Source organism: Doryrhamphus excisus, chromosome 2 (assembly GCF_030265055.1).
Source record: "Doryrhamphus excisus isolate RoL2022-K1 chromosome 2, RoL_Dexc_1.0, whole genome shotgun sequence".
NCBI lineage: Eukaryota > Metazoa > Chordata > Actinopteri > Syngnathiformes > Syngnathidae > Doryrhamphus > Doryrhamphus excisus.
In genome coordinates this window covers 30124072-30151700 of record NC_080467.1, presented here as the reverse complement: position 1 = coordinate 30151700, position 27629 = coordinate 30124072, and the positions used below count along the sequence as shown (strand labels likewise).

The 27629-nt window shown below is 45.7% G+C and overlaps 3 protein-coding genes across 20 annotated transcripts in view; 2 read left to right on the top strand and 1 right to left on the bottom strand.

Annotated features, from left to right (window-relative positions):
• gdpd2 (glycerophosphodiester phosphodiesterase domain containing 2) overlaps positions 1 to 15119 on the top strand; it is a 33659-nt gene extending 18540 nt beyond the window's left edge. For 5 of the 15 annotated variants that reach the window (XM_058053385.1, XM_058053317.1, XM_058053345.1 and 2 more), the window contains 19 exons: positions 2762 to 2844; positions 2945 to 4267; positions 5584 to 5793; positions 6768 to 6975; positions 7087 to 7814; positions 8841 to 8944; positions 9202 to 9295; positions 9989 to 10048; positions 10140 to 10238; positions 10319 to 10412; positions 10824 to 10972; positions 11103 to 11185; positions 11555 to 11714; positions 12348 to 12554; positions 12647 to 12795; positions 13014 to 13161; positions 13226 to 13308; positions 13374 to 13399; positions 13902 to 15113. In XM_058053385.1, coding sequence (XP_057909368.1) covers positions 7725 to 7814; positions 8841 to 8944; positions 9202 to 9295; positions 9989 to 10048; positions 10140 to 10238; positions 10319 to 10412; positions 10824 to 10972; positions 11103 to 11185; positions 11555 to 11714; positions 12348 to 12554; positions 12647 to 12795; positions 13014 to 13161; positions 13226 to 13308; positions 13374 to 13399; positions 13902 to 13966 — 1611 coding nt within the window. In that variant the 5' untranslated portion in view covers positions 2762 to 2844; positions 2945 to 4267; positions 5584 to 5793; positions 6768 to 6975; positions 7087 to 7724 and the 3' untranslated portion in view covers positions 13967 to 15113. Of the gene's footprint in view, positions 1 to 1707; positions 1887 to 2761; positions 2845 to 2944; positions 4268 to 4669; positions 5198 to 5583; positions 5794 to 6767; positions 6976 to 7086; positions 7815 to 8840; positions 8945 to 9201; positions 9296 to 9988; positions 10049 to 10139; positions 10413 to 10823; positions 10973 to 11102; positions 11186 to 11554; positions 11715 to 12347; positions 12555 to 12646; positions 12796 to 13013; positions 13162 to 13225; positions 13309 to 13373; positions 13400 to 13901 lie in introns of those variants that run through there. The other 10 variants (XR_009119920.1, XM_058053325.1, XM_058053333.1 and 7 more) reach the window with 10 other exon arrangements.
• LOC131105402 (PDZ domain-containing protein 11) lies at positions 3521 to 6540 on the bottom strand. Of its 2 annotated transcripts, none has more exons than XM_058053476.1 (6): positions 5979 to 6480; positions 5688 to 5828; positions 5518 to 5616; positions 5110 to 5170; positions 4687 to 4740; positions 3521 to 4547 (listed from the first exon to the last, which is right to left on the bottom strand). In XM_058053476.1, the coding sequence occupies exons 1-5, from the start codon at positions 6069 to 6071 to the stop codon at positions 4706 to 4708; spliced, it is 429 nt and encodes a 142-aa protein (XP_057909459.1). In that variant the 5' UTR covers positions 6072 to 6480; the 3' UTR covers positions 3521 to 4547; positions 4687 to 4705. The 2 variants fall into 2 exon arrangements, with proteins under 2 accessions (XP_057909459.1, XP_057909449.1); XM_058053466.1 differs by adding an exon at positions 6494 to 6540 and having other exon boundaries at positions 3535 to 4740; positions 5979 to 6076.
• An 843-nt stretch (positions 15120 to 15962) lies between the features above and the next one.
• The window catches only part of dlg3 (discs, large homolog 3 (Drosophila)), a 69229-nt gene continuing 57562 nt past the window's right edge, over positions 15963 to 27629 (top strand). The window contains exons 1-4 of one of the 3 annotated variants that reach the window (XM_058053256.1): positions 15963 to 16270; positions 16550 to 16681; positions 22608 to 22711; positions 25366 to 25488. In XM_058053256.1, coding sequence (XP_057909239.1) covers positions 16255 to 16270; positions 16550 to 16681; positions 22608 to 22711; positions 25366 to 25488 — 375 coding nt within the window. In that variant the 5' untranslated portion in view covers positions 15963 to 16254. Of the gene's footprint in view, positions 16271 to 16549; positions 16682 to 22607; positions 22712 to 25359; positions 25489 to 27629 lie in introns of all 3 variants that reach the window. The other 2 variants (XM_058053237.1, XM_058053279.1) reach the window with 2 other exon arrangements.

Sequence of the window (27629 nt, the reverse complement as noted above, 5' to 3'; positions counted from 1 at the left end):
TGGGATGCGCCTATTTTGACTACGAAGCCCACTAAAAACAACCCGTTGACAACGTTGCCACGTTAGGGTGAACCCTAATGCACAGAAATTCGGGTTCATGTTTCACATCAGGATTGTAAAAACTGAGGAATGCTCAACCCATGGTTCCACCGTGTCTAGTCCAGGGGTCAGCAACCCGCGGCTCCAGAGCCGCATGTGGCTCTCCAGCCTCTTTGTTGCGGCTCCCTTTGCAATGCTTGAATATTTTTTAGCACCCGTGTGGTGAAAATGCACGTCTTTGTTATGAGTTTACAAAAATCCAACTTTGTGTGAGACCATGAATGCATCCTGACTGAGTTCTGACTGGTGACTGAATGAGCAGACAGGATGCTATCCAGTTCTCTCTGACAGGTTAACATGAAGGGAAATGAGTAATACTTTGAGTTATTTGAGTTATTAATTATTATTAATGAGTTATTTGACGATTCTAAAAAATAAATTAGAGCTCATTTAAAAACAAAAGTTTATCTCCAGTACTAGTAAGAGTACTCCAACTCGTCTTTTTTTTTCCCTCCAATGTTGTTTTAAACATACAACGTTTTGCGGCTCCAGGCTATTTTTCTTTAGTGGGCAAGTGGGTGAAATGGCTCTTTTCATAGTAAAGGTTGCCGACCCCTGGTCTAGTCCTTGCTATGATATGCCCTTATGCACTCTCCAATGTTAGGGCCCCCGGTTCATGGCTTTCTTTAGCTTAGCAAGCTTCTCTCAGCATTTCCACGTGCACTCGGGTGGGACAACAACTACTGTAAGAGGAGTCCAAATGAAAAGAAATCTTACGTGAAACCAGTAGACACACTGAGAGCACACATGTCGTCAGGGATGATGAACTTGTCGGCGAGTACATTGCAGCAAAAAGCATCGAGACCACTCCTGCCGGTTAAGTGAAAACCTGCTGCAGCACAAATAAAGCCACAAATGCTGAAGGTTATTCCAATACATATCACCCGAGTATGACGCTGACTTACCATGATGGCCTCCGTGCCGCTCGGACTTTTTTGTGTGAGATGAAGCAGATCAGTCACGTCTTCATACGCCCCGCCCCCTTTCTTGTGTGGCGTTAATGATTGATCTTCGGCCATAATAAGCACAGTAAAGCCTGTGGATTGTTCCTCTGTACATCGTAAAAGTCTATGCAAACACTCATATAAACTGTCATATTCTGATGCTTGTCCAAGCAATAACTTGTCAAACAAATCTAATTGGCCTTCTGTGTGACGTTTGCCTTTGACTAAATAATGCCTAAAGCAGGGGTGCTCATTAAGTCGATTGCGAGCTACCGGTCGATCGCGGAGGTGGTACTGGTCGATCGCGGGTCGATCGCGGCGTGACATTAAAAAAATATCATCCCAGCATCAATGCCGTCACTTGATTGACATACAGGGCAGCCATTCAGATGACAACTGAATGTTGCCCTTCGGGCGACCAATCAAATCAAACGACGTCTCTAAGTGCAGCAGAACTTACGATGTCAGCCTATCATCCATCCCCGTTACTTGATTGACATACAGGACAACCAGTCAGATGACAACTGAATTTTGACCTTTAGGTCACCGCTCATGCGTAAACAACGATGCAAAGTGCTAAGCTAGTCGGCGAATTGCGAGATTTTAAAGCCCTCGCTAAAGTTTATGGTCACTAAAATGAGTGACGGAGCTGGACCAAGTAAAAAGGCAAAAACATATCACTTCCATACGGATATGGAATATTATACGGATATTATGATACGGATATTATCCATGACTGATAAACATTTGGAAGTGTGCTTGAGGCTGGCTATCAGCAGCTACTGTCCGGACTATGCATCCCTGGCTGGTTCAATTCAGTGCAAGTCATCAAAGTAAACTCAGGTAATTACAAAAAATGTTAATAGTTAATTATGTGTGTTTTGCAATATTGGCTCATTTGGTTATGTAAGGTACATCAACATACATTGTACGTACAAATAATCCTCAATACATTTGAAAATAAATAGATGTTTTGCATTTTTGTAGTGGGTAGATCATTTTGACTCGGTCATTTTAAAAGTAGCTCGCATGCTGAAAAAGTGTGAGCACCCCTGCCTAAAGGGAATCAAACGTGCAACACTTTTACAACCGCCTTTAGCCCAAGTAAGGCTCTGTAGCGCCACCTGCTGATATTATTATGTACAATGTTGTATGCGGATTAGGGTTAGGGTTAGGGTTAGGGTTTTTGTGTCAGCTCAAAATAAGATTTGTGTATTCATGATAGTGGTTTTAAATTCTAAATGTTTGTGAGTAAAAAAAAGCCTATTTGGGAACATTCCGGAAAAAAAACCCTTCCTTCATGAAATGTACAAATGACAATACCTGAAACACAGGGTAGTAGTCATAAAACATTTCATCCAAATTGCAAACTCAATGTCATTTCATTCGTCTTTCAAAACATTAAAATACATAGAAATGAATCATTATATTACAGTAAATATTATTTTATTACAATACTGCAACTATTTTTTGAATGTTTGGTCATTGAACGCATCATTTATCATTCTCCGATGCACAAAGGGATGTATGTATGTATTTTGGATGTATTTTCCCCCTTTTTCCATCACCTCATATTACACCAACATGTACATTTATAGTACTCCACATACAATTTGACTCTCCATTTTGTTGCATTTTTCTGTTTTCATTGTTTTTTATTCAATATGCCATTTGTTCAGCCTTTCTTTGTTTTGATTTCTGCTTGATGTTCCATGCAGACGACTGTCCAGGGCCAGAGGGTCTGTTTTTTTCCAACTCTTGTCTCCACCACCCTCCTATGTCCTGGCCTTCAGAGAACCATGTGAGCACCCATCAGAGACTCCTATTGAATATCCCTAAGCTGCAAATGTATGATTACTACATTGCTTAGAACTATTTTCTGCTAATACTTCTACCCAAAGATACCCGACTCCATGCAGGAACTGCCCCATAAGTCCCAGGAAGCTGTTGAAGGGAAGCTGGGTGGCCCTTTGGATTCTGCACCTTGATGTTTCTTGCCAGGATACATGAAGCTGCGGAGAATACGTAGGTAGTGCGATGGTTTCTGAACCTCTGTGTTTGATGGCGGTGTTGCAGCACTACATTTAGGGTCAGTACTTTTTTACTGCAAATATAGGCTAGCACATCAGTGCTAAAGCTGATGTATTTATTGTGGTGCTGTGCAATCATGTACATAGTTTTATACCGCATCTTTATAATATATTTATTTCACACTCGCATGAAGTTTATGATTGAGAAAAGAGTCTGGTGGTAGACAGATATTTCTGATGATGATGATTATGATGAAGTGGCTTTTTTTGGACAAAAATAAACCTGGCAAGGGTAAGGTTTATTTTTTGCATCCATTGCTTGGCTTCTGTCAATGTTTAACAAGCAGTACTGGGTAGTAACAGTTAGTAACAGATAGTTTCTGATCCGATACCGAGTAAAAGTCCGAATGGTATCAGTGATACCAAGACGATACTTTGTGAAAATTCACCTAATGCATTGGGGATATTTTAAAAAGTGGAGTATTTAATGTCATAGCACAAACAATATAAGACATTTAATGAATTTATTCATGAAATGATCAAATAAAGAATTGAAGAAATGTATTTCTGTGAAACCCTACTATATTGAGGTAGCAGGGTGATTTACAATATAACAAACAGGACAGTATCGTAATAAATACCTGAAAATGGCATTTATTTCTTTAGTTTTTCTTGAGTTTCTCCCTATAATGATACGCGAAACGTCATCGTCGACATTGCCACATTGGAAAGAAAGAAATGCGAGTTGATTCCTCCCGTCCATTCATTCACAAACGCAGTGAGTGTTCTGCACCCAAAACAATCTACGTTGATATTTACCGGCGCGCAAATGATGACCTCATCAAATGGCGTCGTGAAGCGGTAAACAAGCGCGGGTGGCTGTCAATGGCTGCTGTCATTGGAATTGTTTCCTAGCGTTGCCTTCAGTACTTCCAATTCCATCTCCCACCCAGGGGGAATCATTCATTACGTGGTATTTGTGCAGCCAAGTAACGAAGGAAAAAACACACTTAAGGACTCAACTGGGAAAAAAACGAAATAGGACAGAGACCACCCGGGACGAGATCATCATTCCTATCTTCATGGATGGAAAGTATCGCACCGGATAAGCAGCCCTCTTTGACCGTGGGAGACGCCGGGATTGTCTGAACTTGTGGAGATCCAGAAGCCACACTTTGCCAGGCCCAATCGCAAGTACTTCTCACATGTTTACTACTTTAATACTTGTACAGTGTTGTTTACAGCCACGACCAGGGTGGCTGATGATGGATCCATTAGATCCTTTCAAGGGTAAGCCGGGTTAGCATGACTGCTTAATGGCAAGCTAGTTTAATAAAGACTAGCTTTACATGCACATACTCTACTATACATGTCCTGCTACTATGTTTTACAACTTCAAAGTAGTCAAATGTCCCATATTTGTAGGGGGCATTGTTAAAATAATATCGGGGGGGGGGGGCAATGTCAGACACTTCCAGAAGATTTGATGTGAAAGGATTGACTTGGCTTTGCAAGGCAGCCTTTGTCTTTCTGATGGCCGTGAATTAGCGTGAGTCACCGCCTTTTGGGGTGGGTGGGGGTGGGGGGTGACGTCTTCTGACTCAGTGCTTCTTTCTTCTTCTCTGGCGCCACCTAGTGGACAGTCCTCTCCTTCTGCCTCTGGTAGTCTGAAAAAGCAATGAAGAGATGTATGTAAAACATCAGTGTTAATATTGTGCAGTTTTCTTCATAATAATAAATTAATGATAAAAATAATAAGTAGAATGTAGAAATTCATATTGGTAATATTTCCCAAAATAACAGGAGTTTGACAAAACCTGAAATATGAACCTGCACAATACGTGTGAGACTTGACTTTCTTTTGGAAAGGCAGAGATATGTGTTGCTTTATTCTAAATGCAATAAATGCATCCTTGTGTAAAAGACACGCAGCAGTCCAAAACAAAGTCTTTATCCTGGTGATAAGCTAACTGGCATCAAGTCCAGCAAGGTTTGGACACACCCAGAACTAATGGAAGGACCATCCTTGAACTTACTGTAAGGAAAGAAGCGAACTCTCATCAGGATTTCCCGTGCGGTCTTCAGAATCTCTACAGCCTGAAATGAGAGACACGATGAATGAAGGTTCGACTCTAACCAAAGTATGTCTTCCCATAGAAAATTAATTCATTCCAGACAGCCAATCATGTTAACACAAAATACACTTTCTAGATGATCGTTTTAGTTTTGAATGCAGAAAATGGTGCAAAAATAATAAACATTTCACATCACAATGGGATCATTTGCAAGTATCAGATTTTGTTTTGGGTGCATGACCAAAGATGGCGGCGTAAACAAACCGGATGCTAAAAAGCAGGCAAACATTTTTGCAAAGATTTTGGACGTGAAGCGAAAAACACGCTAACCAGAGCGCCAGACGCTAACATAGGCGTGGATGAACTTACTCTGGAATGTTCTATGTCTTGGAAATCCACCTCATTTACTGAAAGAACCTGGTCTCCCTCCTGCAGTCCTGCACGGTGGGCGTCAGAGTCTGGAACCACCTGATGACACACCATGGTGAATAGAACACACACGTGTGTGTACATCACTCCCCGGTGGATGGGCATCAGACCTTGGATATGAAGATGCCCAACTGCGAGGCCTTTCCGCCGCGGATGTTGAAGCCCAGCTGAGCTCCTGGAGGTTTCTTCAAGACGATGGTGCGGGGAAGGAACTGGGTGAGCTCGTTGTTGTAGTCTGGGTGATGAATCCGCTAAAATTCATGCATAAGAATCACAACCCAAATACTCATAGATGAATACTAAGCCAAGTAAAGTGTTACACTGGCCCCTAAAGTACTGCTCAGTTTGCAGTTTTTCATCTGAAAAGTGAAGGAAGAAATCCAATGTTCATAATGTCTTGCCTCTTGAGGGGGGATCCATGCTGGGGGGTTCTCATAAGAGGGCAGGAACACCACCGGAAGCTGGTAGTCATCATAGGGAATCTTCTGATCCATAGTTTCTACAGGAACCAATCACATGAATAACATCCACACATTTGGTTAGCTGTGAGCACCTTGTACAATGCTAATAATGCTAATAATAAGTCACAAGACCGGCGTTGGGAAAATGTATATCACATTGTCAGTGATATCTAATGACAACTCGACACAAAAGGGAGCTATTACATGTTTATAACTGAAACATAAACATATAAGCGTGCTAACGTGATACGTAAACAAGACGCTAGCTTCTTAGCTAGCTATTGCTAAAGTTAGCTCGCTGGGGAGCAACAAACATTCCTTGCTGCGTTTATAACACCGAAAAGCTCATGACTGTTCTTTAGTTTAATGCTCTGCTATAGGCATGTACATATAAAGTGTACATTGTCTGCTGAAAAGCTAAGGAATATGAATATAAAATGTATTTTTAGTCTCACCGAGTAATGATCAGTAGCAATGACTTCTTCGGTGATGCTAATTTTCCTAAGCAGCAGAGGCGCCGCCTGCCGGATTGGAGGAGCACTTGCATCGTTTCACTGTACAGACTGCTGTGTAAAACTTCACAATTCTCACTTAAATATACATTCAAGACTCCAAAAGGTATGAAAAGTCTGTTTATATACAATATAAGCAGTGTATAAACTGGCTAGATCAGACGTACAGCAACTACAGAGGTCCTTAAAATTAAAAAAAACCTTTTCTCCTCCATAGAACAATGTGTGGGAACCCACCCTCAAGACCACCCTGAAGATGTTTAGCTTCTGCACAGGCGTTGTCAAACCTCCCATCTTGGGTTCCACCCTTCCATCCTGCACCCATTCACCGCAGAGACTTGGCAACCAGTTGATGGGGGCATGCAGAACGGGATGGGACACACGTGAAGAGTTGCATCTTCATGTCACGCCCCGGGGAACTTATGGTGAGTACGCTTTGGACGGCAAACAATGGACGTGTTTTTCCACTCTATATGAAGCTAATTACTTTGAATATCATTTTATTACCTTGCATGTTCATTTATTTGCATTGGAAGAGGGAGAAGAGACGCAACCATTGATGGAGGTGGAGGCTACCTGGTGTAGGTTACCTTTGGGTACGTTGACTTGGTTAAAGACGGACAGTAAAGTATGTTTTTGTTTCTTTGAACGTACGAAGGAGCAAATCCATCCAACAATCCAGAGAAACATGAACGTTTGGCAACAATGGAGATCCAGGTGACGCAAACAAGCACCGTCAGATGTTGCTGCGTGGATTATTGTTGTTGTGTCAGTCAAACAGCACACACCCAATCCGCCCTTGTTGTTTTCCCTCATCAAATACCCCGGCCCTTTTGTTTTGAACTCTCCCGTCGCCCCCCCGCTGTGATCCCAGCGTCCGCCACTGTCTCTTTGTGCTGCTGCCGCTAACGTGTGACATCACTCTCCCAGCTCCCATGGAGTTCCCATTGTGAGCCGAGCCAGCGTCCCCGGCTCTCGGCTCTGTTGCATGTTGTTGTTGAATACCTCACCCAAACTCTCCCCCCGCTGGCTTCTTCTCTATAGGCTGAGGCCGTGAATGGGGGCTGGGTCCTCCCCTCTCGGTAGCCATTGACCGTGCTCCCTGCCTCCCTCGCCATCCTTCAGCGTCACGTTGAGTCTGCACTTGTTGCACAGTCAACCAAGAGAAGAAGAGATGTCAGCCTTCACCGCTTGTTGCAGAGCTTGCAGCCGAGGCTTGTACAGCTGCCGCTGGAAACGCTCCAGGAAAGGCGAGGAAAGTCAAGTAAAGATGATTTTTATCCTTCCTTTTTGTCTCGTTGTCTTGCACAAGTGTAGTACAGTGGCAGGACGTCTACATCGCTGCTTCAAGCTAAAACTAAGGAGCAAATGTGTATTTCTACTGCAAAATCCCAATCCCTTTAATCACAGATTAGCATTCCAAGATGTCAAACCGAGTCGTTCGGTGTCACCTTCTTATTCCAAAAGAAATCCATGCCCAATCATGTGAAATACATCTTTGAAGATGATAGTACAGATATGTATGTATGGCCGCGCAAGATACTTGTTGCTACCTGTCGTTTAATTATACCCTGCAAACTTTTCCAGTCGGTACACAGCTTGGGAAGCGGCACAATAATCCATCCTTGATGGTCGTTCATTGGCTTCATTGCTTCCAGACGCCACCCTCAGCAGCCAATAGGATTCCTTATTTATGCATGGAATAGTTTGCTAACCACAGCCTAGAAAGCCTGTTTACCACCTTCTCAATACACCTTTTAGAGTCTTCTAGACGTGAGATAACACCCCTATATCTACTGTGCACTCCTATTACCCAATATGGTTGACATAGTAAGAAAAAATACAACATGGAAAAAACAGTTTACCACCTTCTAAATCAACTTTTTAACATTATTAGAGCCACGTGGACATAAAGTAACACCCCTATAGTCAACTTTCCACTCCTAATATCCAATATAATATACCTAGTAAGGGAAAATAGGACATATAAGATTTAGAGAACCACCTTTTAAATGTGCTTTTTTAGCATTAGAGCCACGTGGACATAAAGTAACACCCCTATAGTCAACTTTCCACTCCTAATATCCAATATAATATACCTAGTAAGGGAAAATAGGACATATAAGATTTAGAGAACCACCTTTTAAATGTGCTTTTTTAGCATTAGAGCCACGTGGACATAAAATAACACCCCTATAGTCACCTTTCCGCTCTGCGGTTGATTGAGGCAATGAGAGGAGATACAGTGTGACGCCCGTACGTAGTGAACTTGTCTTTTTCCCCGTTCGAGTGTGCATGCTGGTGGTTCTCTGTGGTCGCCCTCGTCACCCTGCTGGCCGTCTCCTGGATGTACGTTTGTCTGGTCACGTCTAACGACCAAGAGGATGTCAACTGGTAAACACACACACACACACAAGCCTCCAATCCAGGGGTGTCCAATGTGGGGCCCGGGGGCCTTTGCAGACCACTGTGTTTTTTATTGCCACTAAAGCCACTTAGGAAGTACTTAGCACGTACGCAGTATGAGATGTTTGCTGTCCAAGTGTTAGCATGTCTCTCCAGGAAGGCCACGATGCGGTCCCGGCCGGGTCCAGTTTGCGCTGATCCGGTCTTTTGTCGTCTGTTGTGCTTGTGTGTTGTTCCGTGAGCAGGAAAGGCTTCGCGAAACTGAAGCGGTGGGTGAACTGGGTCGTCGTGCTGATCACCACGTCTGCGGTGCTGACCAGTTACTGCGTGCTGCTGCTGGTGAGGACGTGAGCGTCGTACTTGGCCGAACACGGTTTCCCACTCAGGCTCCTCCCAGGTCTGGGAAATCAGGAAGCAAACCGGCACGGAGAACAGCTTCTGATTAGCATAACTAGCCGGAGAGACACAAGGCACATGAGAAACGGAAGTGGCCTTGGCCTTGATCCCTGTGGTACTCCACATTTCAATGTGCTCTAGAACATTGACTGATTGATTGATATTTCATATTTTGGTAATTAGTAAGTTTCATTCAGTAATTTCATCATTTTCAAAAAATGTTTTTAGACTGATATTATTATTATTATTATTTAGCAAAAAACCCAAAATTGAAAATACATTTTAAATATTTTTTTAAATTTCTTGTACAGACCAACCCACCATAAATTAATTTCCACGAAATAGGATTCAATTGAATATTTTTGTATTTAGAAAACCTGTTTATGACTTTCTAAATACGAGTTTTAACATGATCAGAGTCCTGTAGACTGGAAATAACACCCCTATAGTCACCTTTACACTCCTATTATTCTTTGTTTACGTCACATCGTACAACTTTTATTTCTGCAGCGACTCGAGAGGGCCTCTGCCTAACAAGCTAGAGCGCTAATATCAGTTAGCCTCAAATGTATTTCTTCTAAACTTAAGAATCCATAAACATATCCTATTCACACAGCTCTATTCTCTCTTTTGTAGCTTTTTGCCTTGTTCCACATCGCCCTGAAAGAACCGCTCCACTTACACTGGCTTCACAAGGTAATCTGACCCCCCCCCCCCCCCCCCCCCACCCACAAAAAATATCCACGTATTTGTTTTTGAAAACACGTAGCAATGTTTTTCCCTCTAGTTCCTCCTTTTCTTGGGTTTGCTTTTCATCTCTGTCGGCGTCATCGGGATAAGTCTTCAGTGGAAACGGGAATGGCCGACCGTTCTTCTCTCGCTCCAGGTTCTCCTGCCAGTCTGAGTTCCACACATGAAGAAGCCGTGGTGTTCTGTGGTGACCTGATTTCCCTTCCGCTTTGTCAGGCCACCGCCCCTTTCCTGCAGCTGGGCGCTGTCTGGGCTTTGGTTCTGCTCAGCCCGTTGGTCTTCCAGGGATGCCAGGCGGCCAAAACCAAACGTGGGTGAAGAAACTGGAAATATGATGGGAATCAAGTTGGAATGGTTTCAAGATGATCACAGAAACGGAAAACAACAGATGTCATTTGACAAGAAGGCAAAATATTGGGAAAAATTAGCCTCACTTCAGTTTTCACTTCGTTGTTGGTAAAATGCAGTAGAAAGGAAATTCCTAGGAAAATACTTTAAAATCATTTGGCAGCCTTAAAAATAATAATGCATGATGGGACACCAGCCACCACCAGTCCAGGGTGTACCCCTGGGATAGGCTCCAGCATGCCTGCGACCCTCGTTAGGATAAGCGGTATAGAAAATAGATGGATGGATGGAGGGGTGGCGAGATGGACGGATGGAGGGACACCAGCAGAGGTATTCCTTTGTCTTCACCAGCTGACCATCTTGTCCCCCCCAGCAGGGTCGGGGTTCCTGATGGCGGCGGTCTACGCGGGGGTGTCAGCAGCCATCCTCCTGTGTCCTTTGCTCATCCGGTCACCGTGTCTCATAGACCCCAGCGACCTGCCCCACAAACCCAAGCTCATAGGCCACCGGGGCGCCCCCATGGTGAGCATGCTGCAGCAGGAAGGTGGGGTGGGGGTGGGGGGCACAGGTCCACGCCACGCGTCTTTCGGCATGGTGTCCACGTGTAAAGATTTTGGGTAGAAGTACTGACCCTCCCCATCTGCCCTCACAGCTGGCCCCCGAGAACACCATCATGTCCTTCCGAAGGAGCATCGCATGCGGCGTGACGGCCTTCGAGACGGACGTGCAGCTCAGGTAGGAACTTTCACTGAAACAACAGAGTGGTATCTTCCATCATGTGACAGTACAGTATAATGTACAGTACAGTACAGTATAGTTCTAGCGTACATAACTCTACATGTCTTCTTCTTCTCTGTCTTTGGGCTTTTCCCTCCAGGGGTCCCATGGCAACCCAATCTCCATCCAAGCCTGTCTTCTGTATAACTTTATGTATGAATGATATAAGACATATTTACTACAGCTCATTAAATTTAATCTTATTATTTTCAGGTTGATAATATTTTACTGCTTAAATCATTTGATGATGATGATGATGATGATTGGTCCTCGGTCCTTTGCCTTCATGTTGGGAAGGTGACGCCATTTCCTGCCTTTCTCATCCAGTAAGGACGGAGTTCCTTTCTTGATGCACGATCAACACCCGGGCTTCCTGAGGAGAACCACCGACGTTGAAGACAAGTTCCCGGGCCGAGACTTGGACCTGAGCACAGACGTGACGTGGGCGGAGTTGGAGAGTCTGAATGCGGGTGAATGGTTCCTACAGGTGAGCCTCGCTGCTTCAAATGTTCCATTCCTAGCTTGGTCAAATGTTCCATTCCCAGCTTAGTCAAATGTTCCATTCCTAGCTTGGTCAAATGTTCCATTCCCAACTGAGTCAAATGTTCCATTCTCAGATAAAAGGTTCCATTCCCAGCTTAGTCAAATGTTCCATTCCAGCTTAGTCAAATGTTCCATTCCCAGCTTAGTCAAATGTTCCATTCTCAGATAAAATGTTCCATTCCCAACTGAGTCAAATGTTCCATTCCAGCTTAGTCAAATGTTCCATTCCCAACTGAGTCAAATGTTCCATTCCAGCTTAGTCAAATGTTCCATTCCCAGATAAAATGTTCCATTCCCAACTGAGTCAAATGTTCCATTCCAGCTTAGTCAAATGTTCCATTCCCAGCTGAGTCAAATGTTCCATTCCCAGCTGACTCAAATGTTCCATTCCATCCTAGTAAAATGTTCCATTCCCAGCTGAGTCAAATATTATATTCCCAGCTAAAATGTTCCATTCTCAGCTTCGTCAAATGTTCCATTCCCAGACAAAATGTTCCATTCCCAGCCGAGTCAAATGTTTAATTCCCAGCTTTGTCAAATGTTCCATTCCCAACTGAGTCAAATGTTCCATTCCCAGACGGATCCTTTCCGCTCATTGTCGCAGCTGTCTGAAGAAGACAAAGAAGAAGCCAGGAATCAAACAATACCTTCTTTACTCCAGCTTCTCCTCCTTGCCAAGCACCACAACATCTCCATTTTATTTGACCTGTATGGTCCTGACCAGGAAAACCACACAGCGGACACCGTCTCCACCATCCTGATGTCCAAGGTGGACCCCAGCCTGGTATCATCAGCCTCAGCTTCTTCTCATGTCTTGACCCGTGGCCGGCTCCCTACATCGTGATCATGGAATGTTCATGTTCACCGATACTTTAGGTCCTGTGGCTTCCTTCTCAAATGAGAGACTACGTGAAAACAAGAGCTCCGGGTTTCATCCAGATCTACAACAATGAGGAGGACATGTTGGAGGAAGGAGGAGACCATCTCAACGTGCAATACAGCAAGCTCAGCGTATCAGAGATCAGGTAAAGCAGACCTTCAAGCGCAGATACGTAAGGTAAAGTCGACCTTAAAGCAGAGATAAGAACATGCATGGATTAACCACAGCTTCCCAGTACCGGCAGCACTCGTGCGGCCAGCTCTGTAGACGTTTCTAGTTGAGCCATCTCCAGCGGCTCGTATGCTGCAATACAAGCTGCACACTGACTACTTTTACGAGTCTCGCGGCGTTTGCGTGCGGCAGGGCTCTACGCAGCCAAAACGTGACGGTGAACGTGTGGGTGGTGAACGACTCCTGGCTCTTCTCGCTGCTGTGGTGCGCGGGGGTCAGCTCCGTCACCACCAACTCCTGCCACCTGCTGAGGGACATGCGGCGTCCCAACTGGGTGATGGTGAGTGGCAGGTGTGCGATGGGCGTGGCTACGCCGTAACACCCTAACCTTTGGCGTCTTTCAGCCTCACGCCACGTACAGCGTCCTGTGGGTGACGGTGGATGTCGCTGCCGTCGCCGTGGCGACCGTACTGTACTTTGTCCAGCGGTAAGCCCGTCTTTGGAGAAACGTGGTTTTGTGGTGGTGACTGACTCCGTGGTGCTCTCTGACAGGAAACGCCTCTGCTGCCACAGGGAAGGTATGCCTGCGTCCGTTCAGTCACAAAGATTTAAACCAGTGCTTCTCAAATAGTGGGGCGGGGGGCCCCTGGGGAGCGTGAGATGCTACCAACATGTACACATTTATAGTACCCAACATGCAGCTTGACTCTTGGATAGCTTTTTCCTACTTTCACTTTCAGTCTGTACTCTACAGATAAATGAATACATAGCAGCACTGTCTCTAGTACTTCAAATGGGGGGGGGGGCATCAAATAATTGAGAAGCGCTGATTTAAACATACATTACTTTACTTTACAGTATTTATTGGTGTATTTTTGTCCAAATATGAAATTACCAATAAATAAGAATTCAAATGAACAGAAATTATTAAAGTAGTTGTAGTAGTAGTAGTACTAGAAGTAGTAGTAGTAGTAGGTGGTGTATTTTGGATGCCCAATAGCATGAAGTCCGTCTCCAAGAATAAATATGATTATATGTTTTTTATATGTTTTTCCATGATTATTGTCTTTTCTTTGACAGTGTCCAGGAAAGACCAGAATTCCTGGAATGAGAAAGAACTGTCCCCCTTCTTCCCGGCCGTGTAGGATCAGCATATCATGCACCGTCAGAGCATTTGGACGTCTGTGAAGAAGACAAAGCTTGTTAGCATAAACTGTTAGCATAAACATTTCTACCTGCTGTGTTTATTATTCTGCTGTGCTGGTTGGTCTTCCTCCCACAGCGTCTCCTCCTCCAGGGGTGTCCCCACTCTGCTGTCTGGTCTTTGTCCTGGTTGTCCTGGTTGTCTGCAGTCTTCTTCCATCCTTGCATGTCTCTAATGTGTTCGTCTTTTGGACATTTGGACATTTTGGACATTGACTCTGATGTCCTTCAAAGTCCCCCATGAACTTCCATTTCTAACATCCATCCCCAAATGTTCTCCATTGGATGGCCCACAAGAGTCAGCTTATTCCTCTTTGTCAAGCGCAGCGTTGTCACCACACAGACTCGGTCCTCCAGTCACGATCTCCACTTAGCCGGCTGCCGTTTGACACCCCTGCACCACCTAAAGCTCCATTGTTCCATTAGGATGATGATGGTGGAGAACATCTCAGGTGGGACCTCCTTGTCATGCCAGTAACGTAGGAAGCCATCAGGAGTGTCCAGGGAGAAGAAGACTTTCTTCCACCTTTCAATGTCCCATGTTTGGTGCTCTCCTGCCCATTCCAAACCTTGAAGGAGACCAGGCCTTTGGAGATGTTTCTTCTCTGGCAGATGGCGTCTGATTGGGGCCCGGGATGGTTCCGTGTCTTGACGGGACAGCCAATGGGATCCTCCGGCTCATTTTTTGTAGGTCTACCACATCCTGACTGTCACCCCATCGGGGTTGCCATGACGTCCTCCCGACTCCTCCAGAGGGTTCCTGCCAAGCATCAGCTGGAGCTGCCACATCCTGACTGGCAGGTCTACTAACCGGAAGCGTCTTGGTCCAACTTCGAGGTCTAACCCCTCCATCCGCGAAGTCATGCGCCATTGAAGGGTAAAATGTTTTGATTTTGTGTAATCATGTTTTTATGTTAATGTGAATCAGCGCAATCAAACTTTGTTTTCTTTTCCTGATTGCGACATCAGCTCAGCCGCAGTGCATGCTGGGAGAAGCCAAATGCCAAAAGCCTTTTTGGAAAATTGCAATTATATGACAGTGTGACTTCCATCAGGAAGATATTGTTCTGTTACGTCATTTACCAAAAAGCCGGGGGGGGGGGGGGGGGGGGGGGGGCAATGGAGACACCATTGTTGTTAAATAACCTCTTATATTCCTACTTATTCATCAAGTATTACCAGGCCACGTGTCAGAATATAACATTCTGACTACATTTATGGGTCAGAGAAGCGGAAAGACCCCCCCAAAAGGGATCCCCCCTAAAACAAAGCGGGAAAAGGTTAGCATGCATGTTGATGACGTGTACGGTAATACCATCCATGTATTTTATCACAAATAGAAAGCTCTCAGACTTATCAACACCAAATAATACAAATAATACTGCCATTAACACACATCATGTGATTATTTACTACATTTTCATATTACATGCCCATATATTATTATTTATTCTAACGTATTTCACATTAAGCTAGCCTACTAGCTTAAATCCTAGTTTGTGTAACCGTCACTGACAATGGCAATAAAAACTATTCTGATTCTGAATTATTTCTTGATTTAAGATGTCAAATTATTGTAGAAAATGCACCACAAGCTGTTCAAATATGGTTTTGTTATCTGTGAGTAGTTTCAGTGTTTTTGCTAGATAAATAACCACAACACTGACTTTTAATGAGCTCCGTATAGCATGTTATGCAAGTGTAGGCATCCCACCGCTAGAGGGCGCCAAAGGCAGCCATTTAGCTCATGCCAGCATTGAGCAGGATTGCGGTAGAGGAAAAAAAAAGGCTAACATTGGACCAAAAAACAGCGTCAGTGTGTTGGAGCAGCATGCCGTGAAAAGAGACCACCTTAGCAGCCTACCGACCACACCGTGTCGGCGTGGGACCAGGGGACCGGGGCACCGGGGGACCGTGGTGGGCGAAAGGCTGCGGTCGAAGGTGTGGACCCCCTCTCTTCCCACGGAGGCGCGGCATGAGGAGGAGGAGGAGGAGGAAGGAGGAACACGCCACGGCAACTTTGAGGCCGTTTGGAAGCCCCCAAAACTTAGGCAGAAAGTTGACAGGAGCTAAACTAACGTGGCGTCTTTGACCTCCGTGGGAGTGGAAGTGAGGACGAGTAACATTGAGCTCTTTGGTTTGGTTAGCTAGTAGCGACCGTTACGGACTTTTTTTTTTCCCGCCGGCTAAATGCACCTCTGAGGTGACTTTACATGAAGTTGGAGGCAGCATGGTGCACAAATACGGTGAGGAACATTTCACTTTATTTTTATTACCCGTCAACAAGTTTCTTTCATCCTTAAAACTCCAATCGGTTTAAAACGATGGTGCGTTCAGGTGTGCTCGGTGGGAACACATCAGGTGGTGGGATGGCTCCTACAGCCACTAACAGATTTGCTCAAATGTTGTTGTTTTTTGGGTGGGGGATTATGAATGTTGTTACGTGTATATATCCTGGTGTAAAATTATGTTGGCGTTCATAATAATAATAATAATAATCTTCTCACCTGGTGTTTGACGGACAGACACTGAGCGAGCGGTGGGGCTGCTCAGAAGGTACCAGGCCAGCCTGACCAGTCCAGAGGAGCAGGCCCTGAAGACCAGCGTGGGCAAAGTGTCTTCTATCCTGGGCAGCCGGCTCTTCCAGGCTCTTCTTGGTAAGAAACCACAAACATTCCCGCTTGCACGCTTCCCACATGCCTGGCTAGTGACGCTTGGGCTGGAATGACCTCCGCCAGCTAATGGGATAGGCTCCATCACACGCCACCCTAGTGGGGATAAGCGGCGTAGAAAACTGACGTATGGCTGGATGGACCTCCCCCAGGGCCAATCAGCTTCCATTGCAAGGTTGACCGTACTCGCCTAGCATCCCAAGGCTAAGGATAGCTTTCTTTTAAGAAGCCTAAGAGTGGCGTAGACAAGATGGCGGAAAGGAGGGATATTCTCAGTACGCTGATGTCGCCGTGGTATTGCAGTAATTTGACTTTGACACACTTCTGCACTTTGTGTGTGTATGCTAGCGGCCCCGCCTCCCCCCACTGAGACAAAGAGTCTGTCTCACTCCGTTCATGTCGTTGTTCCATTGAGCTAAGGCGCCAAGGTGCTGAAGCCACATTTTGGTTTATTGTGTGATGAATGTATTGATTATTATTCCAGGCATGCCCATATCTATATTTCATTTAGCGGCTATTGTATGTGACATTGCACAGAAAACAGGAAGTAATCATTGCCGTAAGTTGAGTGTGGTCTTCCCTGTTTTGGCAGCAGACCATCCCAGGATGTCAACGGGGGGGGGGTCATGTTGTTTTAACTTACACGGGACCCGAGGTCGCTTATGAAAGAGACCATTCAGTGGTCCTGGTACAAAGACCCCGCTTGTCCGTGGCCCCTGCTCACGTTCTAATGAGCAGCAATAAAAGCGCGGTCTCTCGCCAGGCTCGTAAAGGGAACCTCTCACGCCGCCAACGTACACGGACATCAACGCCACGCCCTTCTCCGGACCGCGCGCTTGCTTGACTCACCAACTTCCAGCAAGCGGGAGTCATCCTTTTTCAATAAGGATGACTCAACAAATGCTGAAATATATAAGCTTTCCACAGAAGGCCATGTTGTCATTAGTACTACTACTACTACTACTACTACTACTACTTTGAAATATATTGTCATATTTTTTACATCTGGTGGTCTCATCTTATGAATAATGGCCTAGCTGTTACGCAAGATCAGGACTTGATGCTGGAAAATGTGGAGGGAATGGACCCTCGGCTGGACCCTCCAGGTCCAGTTAGTGGCCCAGCAAGGTGCACTGTATTCGGGTACACGCTCCAAGCAGCTGCTGTGACGCCATGGAGGTCTCTGGGTAACCTTTTATACTCTTAAGCTGGCGTTTCAGGTGACTGATGAGGTTTTTTGTGGGCTGGATGGCAGGAGAGCGCTTGATTTGCTCACCTGCACGGTACGACTAAACTCACCTCATTGGTTATTTTTTATGTTGGATTTATGGATATGATGTGAAAATGTCCTCATATCAATCTGATGATGATCAAAGCGTGTAGAAGTTGAATAGGATGAAGATGATGGGATTAAGGAACCCAAGTTCAGACAGGGTTTGCTTTCAAATTGAGGATTGCAGACATTCTTTGGAAGGAATGTTGGAGGGGGGAGGAGCTTGGGGCAGACGGATAAAAATATGCCGTGCCGTGCCGTGCCGTTCCATGCCATCAAGGACTGTGGTCTGCTTCTGGCCTCTCTAGGTCATGTGGGTCTGAGTGAGAGGCCTTTCTTCAACATGTGGTTTGCATCACGGAGTATAAACATGACTCAGCGTCTTCTACTTGCCCCCACACGCCCACGGCCCAGCGAGGCAGCTCTGCTTCATTCCTTAGCTTCCAAAAACTATTGATACTGGACCAGGGAACTGGGGGACAGCAGAGTCCTAAAAACAGCAGAACTTACCCTGCTTAGCAGATATTTCAGGCATGCATCTGGAGTAGATCCTTCAAACCAGAGCATTACTGTCGTATATACAATCTTTGGCTAGCATCTTTGCCATTCATTCTTAATAACAGTAGCTCACTCCTGCACACCTGCTAGCATGTTCGTATTGTCATGCTCCACTAGCATTAGCATCCTGGAATACGCTGACCAGGCCTGCTCCTGTCACATAGAGGATCTCTGACTTGTAGTTTTACATCGGGGCCCTAAAAGCTAAAGATTGCTCCTGTCGTATATAAGATCTTTGACTTGTGTGTTGGCAGTACATTCCTATAAACGTCAGGTAATTACTCCTGTTATATATATAGGATCTTTGATGAGTGTTTTGGTGGTACATTCCTATAAACATCGGTTAATTACTCCTGTCATATATAGGATCTTTGGCTAGCCCCTCTTTTAGAGGTATATTGCTAAAACCAGCACAGTGCTCTTGTCATATATAGGATCTTTGACTAGTGTTTTGGCGGTACATTCCTATAAACATTGGTTAATTACTCCTGTCATATATAGGATCTTTGATGAGTGTTTTGGCGGTACATTCCTAAAAACATCGGTTAATTACTCCTGTCATATATAGGATCTTTGGCTAGCCCCTCTTTTAGAGGTATATTGATAATACCAGCACGATGCCCCTGTCATATATAGGATCTTTGACTAGTGTGTTTGTGGTACATTCCTATAAACATCCGTTAATTACTCCTGTCATCACATATAGGATCTTTGGCTCTCCTTTTTAGAGGTATATTGCTAAAACCAGCACAGTGCTCTTGTCATATATAGGATCTTTGACTAGTGTTTTGGCGGTACATTCCTATAAACATCGGTTAATTACTCCTGTCATATATAGGATCTTTGGCTAGCCCCTCTTTTAGAGGTATATTGATAATACCAGCACAGTGCTCCTGTCATATATAGGATCTTTGACTAGTGTGTTTGTGGTACATTCCTATAAACATCAGTTAATTACTCCTGTCATCACATATAGGATCTTTGGCTCTCCTTTTTAGAGGTATATTGCTAAAACCAGCACAGTGGTTCTGTCATATATAGGATCTTTGGCTAGCATCTTGAGGTATATTGCTAAAACCAACACAGTGCTCCTGTCATATATATATAGGATCTTTGAGTAGTGTGTTTGTGCTACATTCCTATAAACATCAGTTAATTATTCCTGTCATATATAGGATCTTTGGCTCTCCTTTTTGGGGGTATATTGCTAAAAACAGCAAATAGCTTCTGTCATATATAGGATCTTTGGCTAGCATCTTGAGGTACCATATTGCTAAAGGCAGCACATTGCTCCTGTCATATATAGGATCTTTGGCTAGCCCCTCTTTTAGAGGTATATTGCTAAAACCAGCACAGTGCTCCTGTCATATACAGGATCTTTGACTAGTGTGTTTGTGGTACATTCCTAGAAACATCCGTTAATTACTCCTGTCATCACATATAGGATCTTTGGCTCTCCTTTTTAGAGGTATATTGCTAAAACCAGCACAGTGCTCTTGTCATATAAAGGATCTTTGACCAGTGTGTTGGCGGTACATTGCTATAAACATCAGTTAATTACTCCTGTCACGTATAGGATCTTTGGCTCACCTTTTTAGAGGTATATTGCTAAAGGCAGCACATTGCTCCTGTCCCGTAAAGGATCTTTGTCTAGCGTTGCCGTGGATTGTGCCCCAACAATGAAAGATGACGTGTTGTTGTGATGGTTGTTGTTTCAACATGGCCGCCTGTGGAGGCGGTGCCAGGCCACTTGTTGCATGGCTGCACTGTGGCAAACAAAGGCTGCCTTAACTGTTTAGTTCCAGGGGGGTGCGCGTGCTGTGGGGGTGGGCTCCACGAATGTTGGATTGAGGGGGCGGGTGGTTGAGCCCCCTGTCCTGTAATGGTGACCCAGTTTTCCAGTGAAGGTTTTGGAGCATCATGTTGGCCAAGCAGGGCGACATTCTTCTTTGGAGTGGGATTCACCCAGACTGGCACTAGTGGGGAGTGGAGGGGGGGGCGACACAAAGAGGAGGTCCCACACACAAACACGCTAATCCTGCATGTCAAGTCCTTTTGAGGCGAGGGGTAAAAGTGCAGGAAATCCCCTCCCAGTGACAAAAAAGGGCACGAGGACTTGTCACCAAAAATAGTCCTTAGCATCAAAAAGCCTTGTGGCTTAAGATGATGCTATTTTCCCTCTCTCTCTCCTCCTCTCTCCTCCTCTCTCTCCTCCTCTCCATGGGAAGGAATGCATGTGGTGTGTTGGGGTTGGAAGGGCTCACATTTATTTTGGAACGTCTGCGTTCGCCATGTGTGAAGACCGGCGTGGAAAAAACGCATGAAGAAGTCAGAGAGTGAGCGCTCTCGTTCGGCTAGCAACAGATGGATGATGTTAGCTGGAGTCCAAAAGGGGAAACGCACCCTCACAGGCCACAACATTAGGTACACCCGTGCAAAGTCACGGAAGCCGCTAGAGGAGCTTCCCTGCTGAGCGTCTGGCCCTGGACCGGTGGCATGTAGACTTAACAAAGTCCAAAAACCACCTGAAAGGAGCCCCAATAAGGAGGCTGAGGAGCCGAGGCTTGGCTCCGCGTCTCCTTGCCCAGACGTTGACCTTTGGGAAAGTTGACGTGGCCTCCCGTCTAACCTCTTTATGTCAGCGCCCTAACGCCCCCCACCCCCCCGTGTGTGTGACATCAGCAAAATTGTCGGTGCGCATTGTCATCACGGGGGGCTGCCACTCAATAGGCGAGGGGGCTGTTCAATGAGCCACGAGCTGATGTGGACCAAACCAGGCCAGATGACTGCGGTCTGAAAAGGAATTCGGGGTGTCACCAGACACTCGGGTCACAAGACCACATAATAAACTAGACTGGGTCCACGAGACTAGATTTTAAGAAAAGTAGAATAATAAAATATCATATTCATTATATCAATATGCTGCAATCTACTCATTTCTACAACTTCACTCTGTTTATGCTAGCCCAGGGGTGGGCAAACTGCGGCCCGGGGGCCACATCCGGCCCGCCAAGTGTTTGAATACGGCCCGTCCGTTCTTTCCAAGTATTTCATTTAAACTCAACATACGAACTGGCGTCATGGTTTGAGCCAACCTTTTGATGGTTTTATCAATTTTGTTATTTGGTGTGGTCTGTTGTTTACAAAGTGCTCCTGAAAAAAGGGACACAAGCATAATGATGATAATAATAATAATAATAAATTTTAAAATATTTAAATATAAAATATTTAAATATAAAATATTTAAATATAAAATATTTAAATAAAAATATTTAAATATAAAATATTTAAATATAAAATATTTAAATATAAAATATTTAAATATAAAATATTTAAATATAAAATATTTAAATATAAAATATTTAAATAAAAATATTTAAATATAAAATATTTAAATATAAATATAAAATAATAAATAATAATAGCAGATTGCTATTTACAGATACAATAATACCAGGTGGACTGTTACGTGTAAAATATATAGTCTGCCCCCCCCCCCCCCCCCCCGTTTTGTTAAATCAATGCGGCCCGCGAGTCAAAAAGTTTGCCCACCCCTGTGCTAGCCACTCCCAAACATGCTCACATGTTAGCTGTTAGCATACCAGCGCTAACACCTAGCATGATAGCAGAAAACAGCTAAAATGTTACTATGCTAATGTAACGGCGAACGCATAAACGCATCCAAAAGTAGCCAAGATTGGTATTGTGGAGTTCGGGTATGGATCCCCAGGTACCGTATGGGTTCCTTATGGGTTCCAACGGGAAAGGCAGCCATCCCGATGAGGACCGAAGTCCAAGCTGGGTTGAACTGGGAATAAAAGGAGGAAGAGGAGGAATGAGAGTGCGTTTAATGGCAGGTTCGTCAGTGCGGACCTGAGTCATATCGTACTTCACCAGCCAGATAAGAGGAGCTCTTGATGCCGGAGACGTAACAACGACAATACACAACTCCCACTCGCGCGTCACATGACGTCATCTCGGCCATTGATCCGTGGAATCTTTCACCCGCCACTCCACATCGTGCGCGTGACTTTGAGTTTATATATAAATTGTCTTCTTTTTTTTCCCGGCTCGTTGCAGATATTCAAGAGTGTTACGAGGTGACCTTGCAGCTCAACACGCAGCAAAGAGCGCTGAAAGAAGAAGAAGAAGACGACGACGGCGACAAGGAGGACGCGTGGGAGGTAAACACCCCGCCTGTTGTTGCGCTCGGGAAGCAAACACGCTAAATGTTTACATCTGGCGTGTGACGCGTGTCGCCTGCACAGCTGCAAAAAGGTCGCGCCCCGACGTTCCTCGCTTACTCCCACTCCCGCGGAGGGGCCGCGACTTCTACCTGGCGAAGGGAAGTGTGGGGGCGGGGGGGTCAAAAGAGCTCCGAGGACCATTTGGTGATCAAATGAAACCTTGGCGGTCCTGATGACTGCACTTGGTTTTAGAATATTGCGCATCATTGCCAGTCCCGATGTTAAACTTAAGAAATGTCTTCCCCTTTCCCGTGTGTTCTAGCAAGAGACAAGGTGTTAATATGAGCTAGCTAACAATGCACATCATGGGAGGTACCATTTCTAAAGCTTCCATTAGCTTTCTGCTCTGTTCTCCTCTTGTGCTGTGTGGAAGTGGTAAGTTTTTGTCTTTTTGGTCCTTCTTTGTAACTCTGTTTTAATAATGCTATCTAGTTAGCCCACTGGCTTGCTATGCTAGCAGCAGCCGTCCATTATGTCCCTGCAGCTAGAGACGCCTGTGATAGTGCCACATTTATGTGCATTAAATACGCACACAAAAAGTTTTTGCAGGTCAAGACATACTCAAGTTTCATGACAACAAGCATGCTAAATTGTTCAGTCAGTAAGACACTTAGCCCTTGAATGCAATATCCACTTCCCCGTGGGACAAAAAGAAGCTCCAAACTAACCACATTGCTTGTTTGTTTAAAAACAAAAAAATTAAATGTCACTGTGTAAAATGTCGCATTTGGAGTCTGAAGACCAGAAGCTCTGCAGGTAACGCAAGCTAGCTAGTTAGCTGGCTAGCTACGCTGGCATGGATTGGATTAGTCTGTGTCAAGCTGTCAAACTGAAGCCCTGTCCTGTCCAGCAAGACGGGGGACCATCCATACTGGTGGAGTGCAACCAGAGAAGAAAAAATCTTCAAGGCCACCAAATTGTTTGTTCGTTTGGACTTTGCAGGAGAGAAGCTAACACAACAAAGTTTTATTCTCTGATGAGAACAAATGAAACCTTGGCGGTCCTGATGACTGCGCTTGGTTTTAGAATATTGCGCATCATTGCCAGTCCCGATGTTAAACATAAGAAATGTCTTCCCCTTTCCCGTGTGTTCTAGCAAGAGACAAGGCGTTAATATGAGCTAGCTAACAATGCACATCATGGGAGGTACCATTTCTAAAGCTGCTGACTTTTCCATTCCTGGCAAAGAGGTTGGAGTCATGGTGTGCAGGATGGATGATCTCCAACACGTCCGTCCATCCTTTCTGCAGCGTCATGTGTTTGGATGTGACCACCACAAACTCCAATCTGTTCGTGGTGGTGGTGGGGGGGGGGGGGGGGCGCCAGGCTAGCAAAGTCCCTGCAAAGCCTGCGGATGATGAGAAGGGATGCCGGGGTTAGGGAGAGAGCGGGATGCTAAACCGGTACCCAGTGAGGAGCTCATCAGTATTCCGGCCGCGTTGTCACCTGAGAGCGGAGGATGGGAGGGAAAAGTAAACGAGTTAGCACATTCCTTCAAGTGCTAACAGGGAAGCGCTATACGCTATCTGGATCTCAACGTTTCTGCTGCCATTTCAGATGTTCCTCACATTTGCTGGACGTGCTTTGGTTTGCATTTAGTTGACTTTCCTCTGGGGGGGGGGGGGGTACACACCACGTCTATACCCGTTTCTATTGGGAGGCAGAAGCAGTCTAGAATGTTAGCATCCATTGGACATGTTGATATTTCTTTGGTGGCCTCACACCATCATTTCCATGAAGAATATCTAAACGATATCTCAGTATGAAGAACATGGCTGAGGTAATCATTGATACACATCATCCTAACCGGGCCTCCGTCAGCCTTGTGCCCCGAGGGGGGGTACTTCCTAAATCCATGAGGTCTTTTAGAGCAGCATCACCACCATGAACCAGCATGTTCTCTTCTTCTAAACACCGCCCTCTGCTGTCCTTCAAGGGGCATTGCGGTTTTCCCTATTAGTGTACCTCAGACCCTGCCAACACATTGTGACCCACGGTGTCAAGGAAAAAGAATCAATATTGTACTACACACCACTACTACTACTACTACTACTACGACTACTACTATCCGACAATGAGTGCATCTCCTTGGGGGAGAGGTGGACGCAGCGTTCTCAAGTCCTGGTTCTCGGTACCGACGTCACCAAGTAGCTTCCCAAAGGTTTCATTCATCTATCATCGACTCCTCGACCCACGAAACGCTTGGGAGTGGACCAATCACATCGGAGTGGGCGTGGCAAGAGGAGGCCGCGGGTGGAGTAAAGGAAAACGGAGCGCTTTGGGAATCCAGGGAAATCCAGCTGGAATAGGTGCAGATCATGGAAGATGTAGAAAGCGTCGTGTGCGGGTTCGTACGGGTACGGGTGTGTAGCTGCCGGAGGAGACCACCACGCCATACGAAGGGGCCAACATCAGCACCAGCGTGGATTTACGGGATTTCGTTGATGGCGTTTGTTTGGGTCACTCGTAATCGTGAGCGTGATTTCCTAGTACCCCCATGAGAGTCGGCGTAGCCCACCTTGGGAAGCTAGGTGTAAATTTGTATTTGCAGAGCCCTCATTCTACTGTCCCTTTGTGTCTCCAAGCAACAGGAGAACAAGGAGGAGGAGGTACAGGAAGGAGTGTCCCGTGTCCGAGTGACGTGCAGGGGGAGTGATCACAAAGTGGAGCGAGTGTGTGGCCTGGTGGCGAGATCTCATGTGGACCTGCCAAAGGTGAGTTCTGGTTGTATCTTCAGGTTAGAAGGTTCTGGATGGAACGTTATGTAGGTCCATCACTATATGGCCTTTTCCCCATAATATGTTTCATAAATATGGCGTTTTTCCCACAATATGTTCATGAATTGATGATTGGTTGACCATCACATATTTGTCCTAAAATATTGGAAGACAATGTAGTACGTATTATATGTAGTACATATTATATGTAGTACATATTATGGCCACCAGGCATCAGTATTGGGATTACATTCCGTTAGCTTTCTGCTCTGTTCTCCTCTTGTGCTGTGTGGAAGTGGTAAGTTTTTGTCTTCTTGGTCCTTCTTTGTAACTCCGTTTTAATAATACTATCTAGTTAGCCCACTGGCTTGCTATGCTAGCAGCAGCCGTCCATTATGTCCCTGCAGCTAGAGACCCCTGTGATAGTGCCATATTTATGTGCATTAAATACGCACACAAAAAGTGTTTGCAGGTCAAGACATCCTCAAGTATCATGACAACAAGCATGCTAAATTGTTCAGTCAGTAAGACACTTAGCCCTTGAATGCAATATCCACTTCCCCGTGGGACAAAAAGGAGCTCCAAACTAACCACATTGCTTGTTTGTTTAAAAACAACAAAATTAAATGTCACTGTGTAAAATGTTGCATTTGGAGTCTGAAGACCAGAAGCTCTGCAGGTAACGCAAGCTAGCTAGCTAGCTAGCTGGCTAGCTACGCCGGCATGGATTGGAGTAGTCTGTGTCAAGCTGTCAAACTGAAGCCGTTTGGGTCGCCGCGGTGAGTGCCGTCCCTCGTCGCCTCAATGTGGGTGTCGGCAACCCTGCGTGACAGCACGGACGCCAATCTGGTGTTTTTGATTGGCTTTGAAAGGCAATTATTGACACGTGACGATCACGTGACTTTTTTTTTTTTACGCCAATCTGCCAACACTATCGATGGGAGTGTCTTGCTTGCGATTGGAATGCGTGTGATATAAGCCCCGCCCACTGAGTGCATGAACGGCACGGACGTTCCTAGACGTACGTGTTGGATAGTTCAGGGTGTGTTGCTAACAGAAGGCTGCATTAGTGTGTGTGTGTGTGTGTGTGCGCCTCCTTGTATGGCGTGAAGGAGGGAGTGGAGGAGGAACTGAATGGGAGGGAAGAAGGTAGAGAGGAAGGGGATGGAGTGGAGGGAGAGATGGAGTTGGGGGGCTGAAGAGAGAGAGAGAGAGAGAAAGAGAGAGAGAGTGAAAGAGAGAGAGAGCACAAGTCAGTGCAGTGCGGCGCTGTAACGGACACCCGGCGTTGCCATGGTAACCACATTCCTCCCCCGCCTGCATCCCCACTGACTGCTCTCTGCCTCTCGATCTGGCTCTGCTGTTCTCTCTCTTTCCTTCCCTCCATCCCTCTTTACATGCGCCCTTATTTATCTTAAATCACACGCATGCACGCACACGCATGTACATGCACACGCATGCACACACATGCACACGCACGCCGTACCACACGGCTCATCAGGCGGTCACATGGGGAGCGTCCGTGATGACGCAATGCCCAGCATGTCAGGTGGTGCGAGGTGAACACACGGTGGAGTCGATACCCCCCCCCCCCCCCACCCCACCCCCCCCAGTGCGCCGATGGGCACATTTTGTTTTCTTGGCGTCTCTTCTATTTTCTTCTCTATCTATTTTTACCCCCCCACCCCCACTCCCCCTCTGTTCAACGGCATGCCTCACTGCTGCCCCCCCCCCCCCCCCCCCCCCCCGTCATGGCCGTTCTGCCCACCTATTTCTCCTCAGGTACGTTTCAGCCAAGCCGTTCTTCCTCATGTCGGGCCGACGTCGCCCAAACGTGCGTCTCCTGTCCTTCCATCTCATCCCTCCATCACATGGGGGCGGGGGGCGGGGGGGGGGGGGGGGTTGTGGAGCAGCTGCTCCCTGCCTGTGAGGCCTATTAATAGGACTCTAATGCCCCCTTTCCGCCAAGCGGTTGGGTACGTTGGGGTGGGGGCGTGCAGGGTACACTCGGGTAAGGCGGTGCTAGTCACACACTCGCAGTTGACTTGTGGAGGAATTTGTCGGAATGGAATTGTTGATAATGAAACAGGATTTGGAACATCTAAATCAAGCACTCCTTCGTTCTCCTGCCTGTGATG

What these genes read in the sequence shown, in the direction of transcription:
- LOC131105402 (XM_058053466.1), bottom strand. Translation starts at nt 6,071, where the DNA reads ATGGATCAGAAGATTCCCTATGATGACTACCAGCTTCCGGTGGTGTTC. An exon ending in TGGGCATCTTCATATCCAAG is followed by an intron (nt 5,617 to 5,687) that starts GTCTGATGCCCA and finishes GTGTGTCATCAG; the next exon opens with GTGGTTCCAGACTCTGACGC. An exon ending in AAGACATAGAACATTCCAGA is followed by an intron (nt 5,171 to 5,517) that starts GTAAGTTCATCC and finishes CTCTCATTTCAG; the next exon opens with GCTGTAGAGATTCTGAAGAC.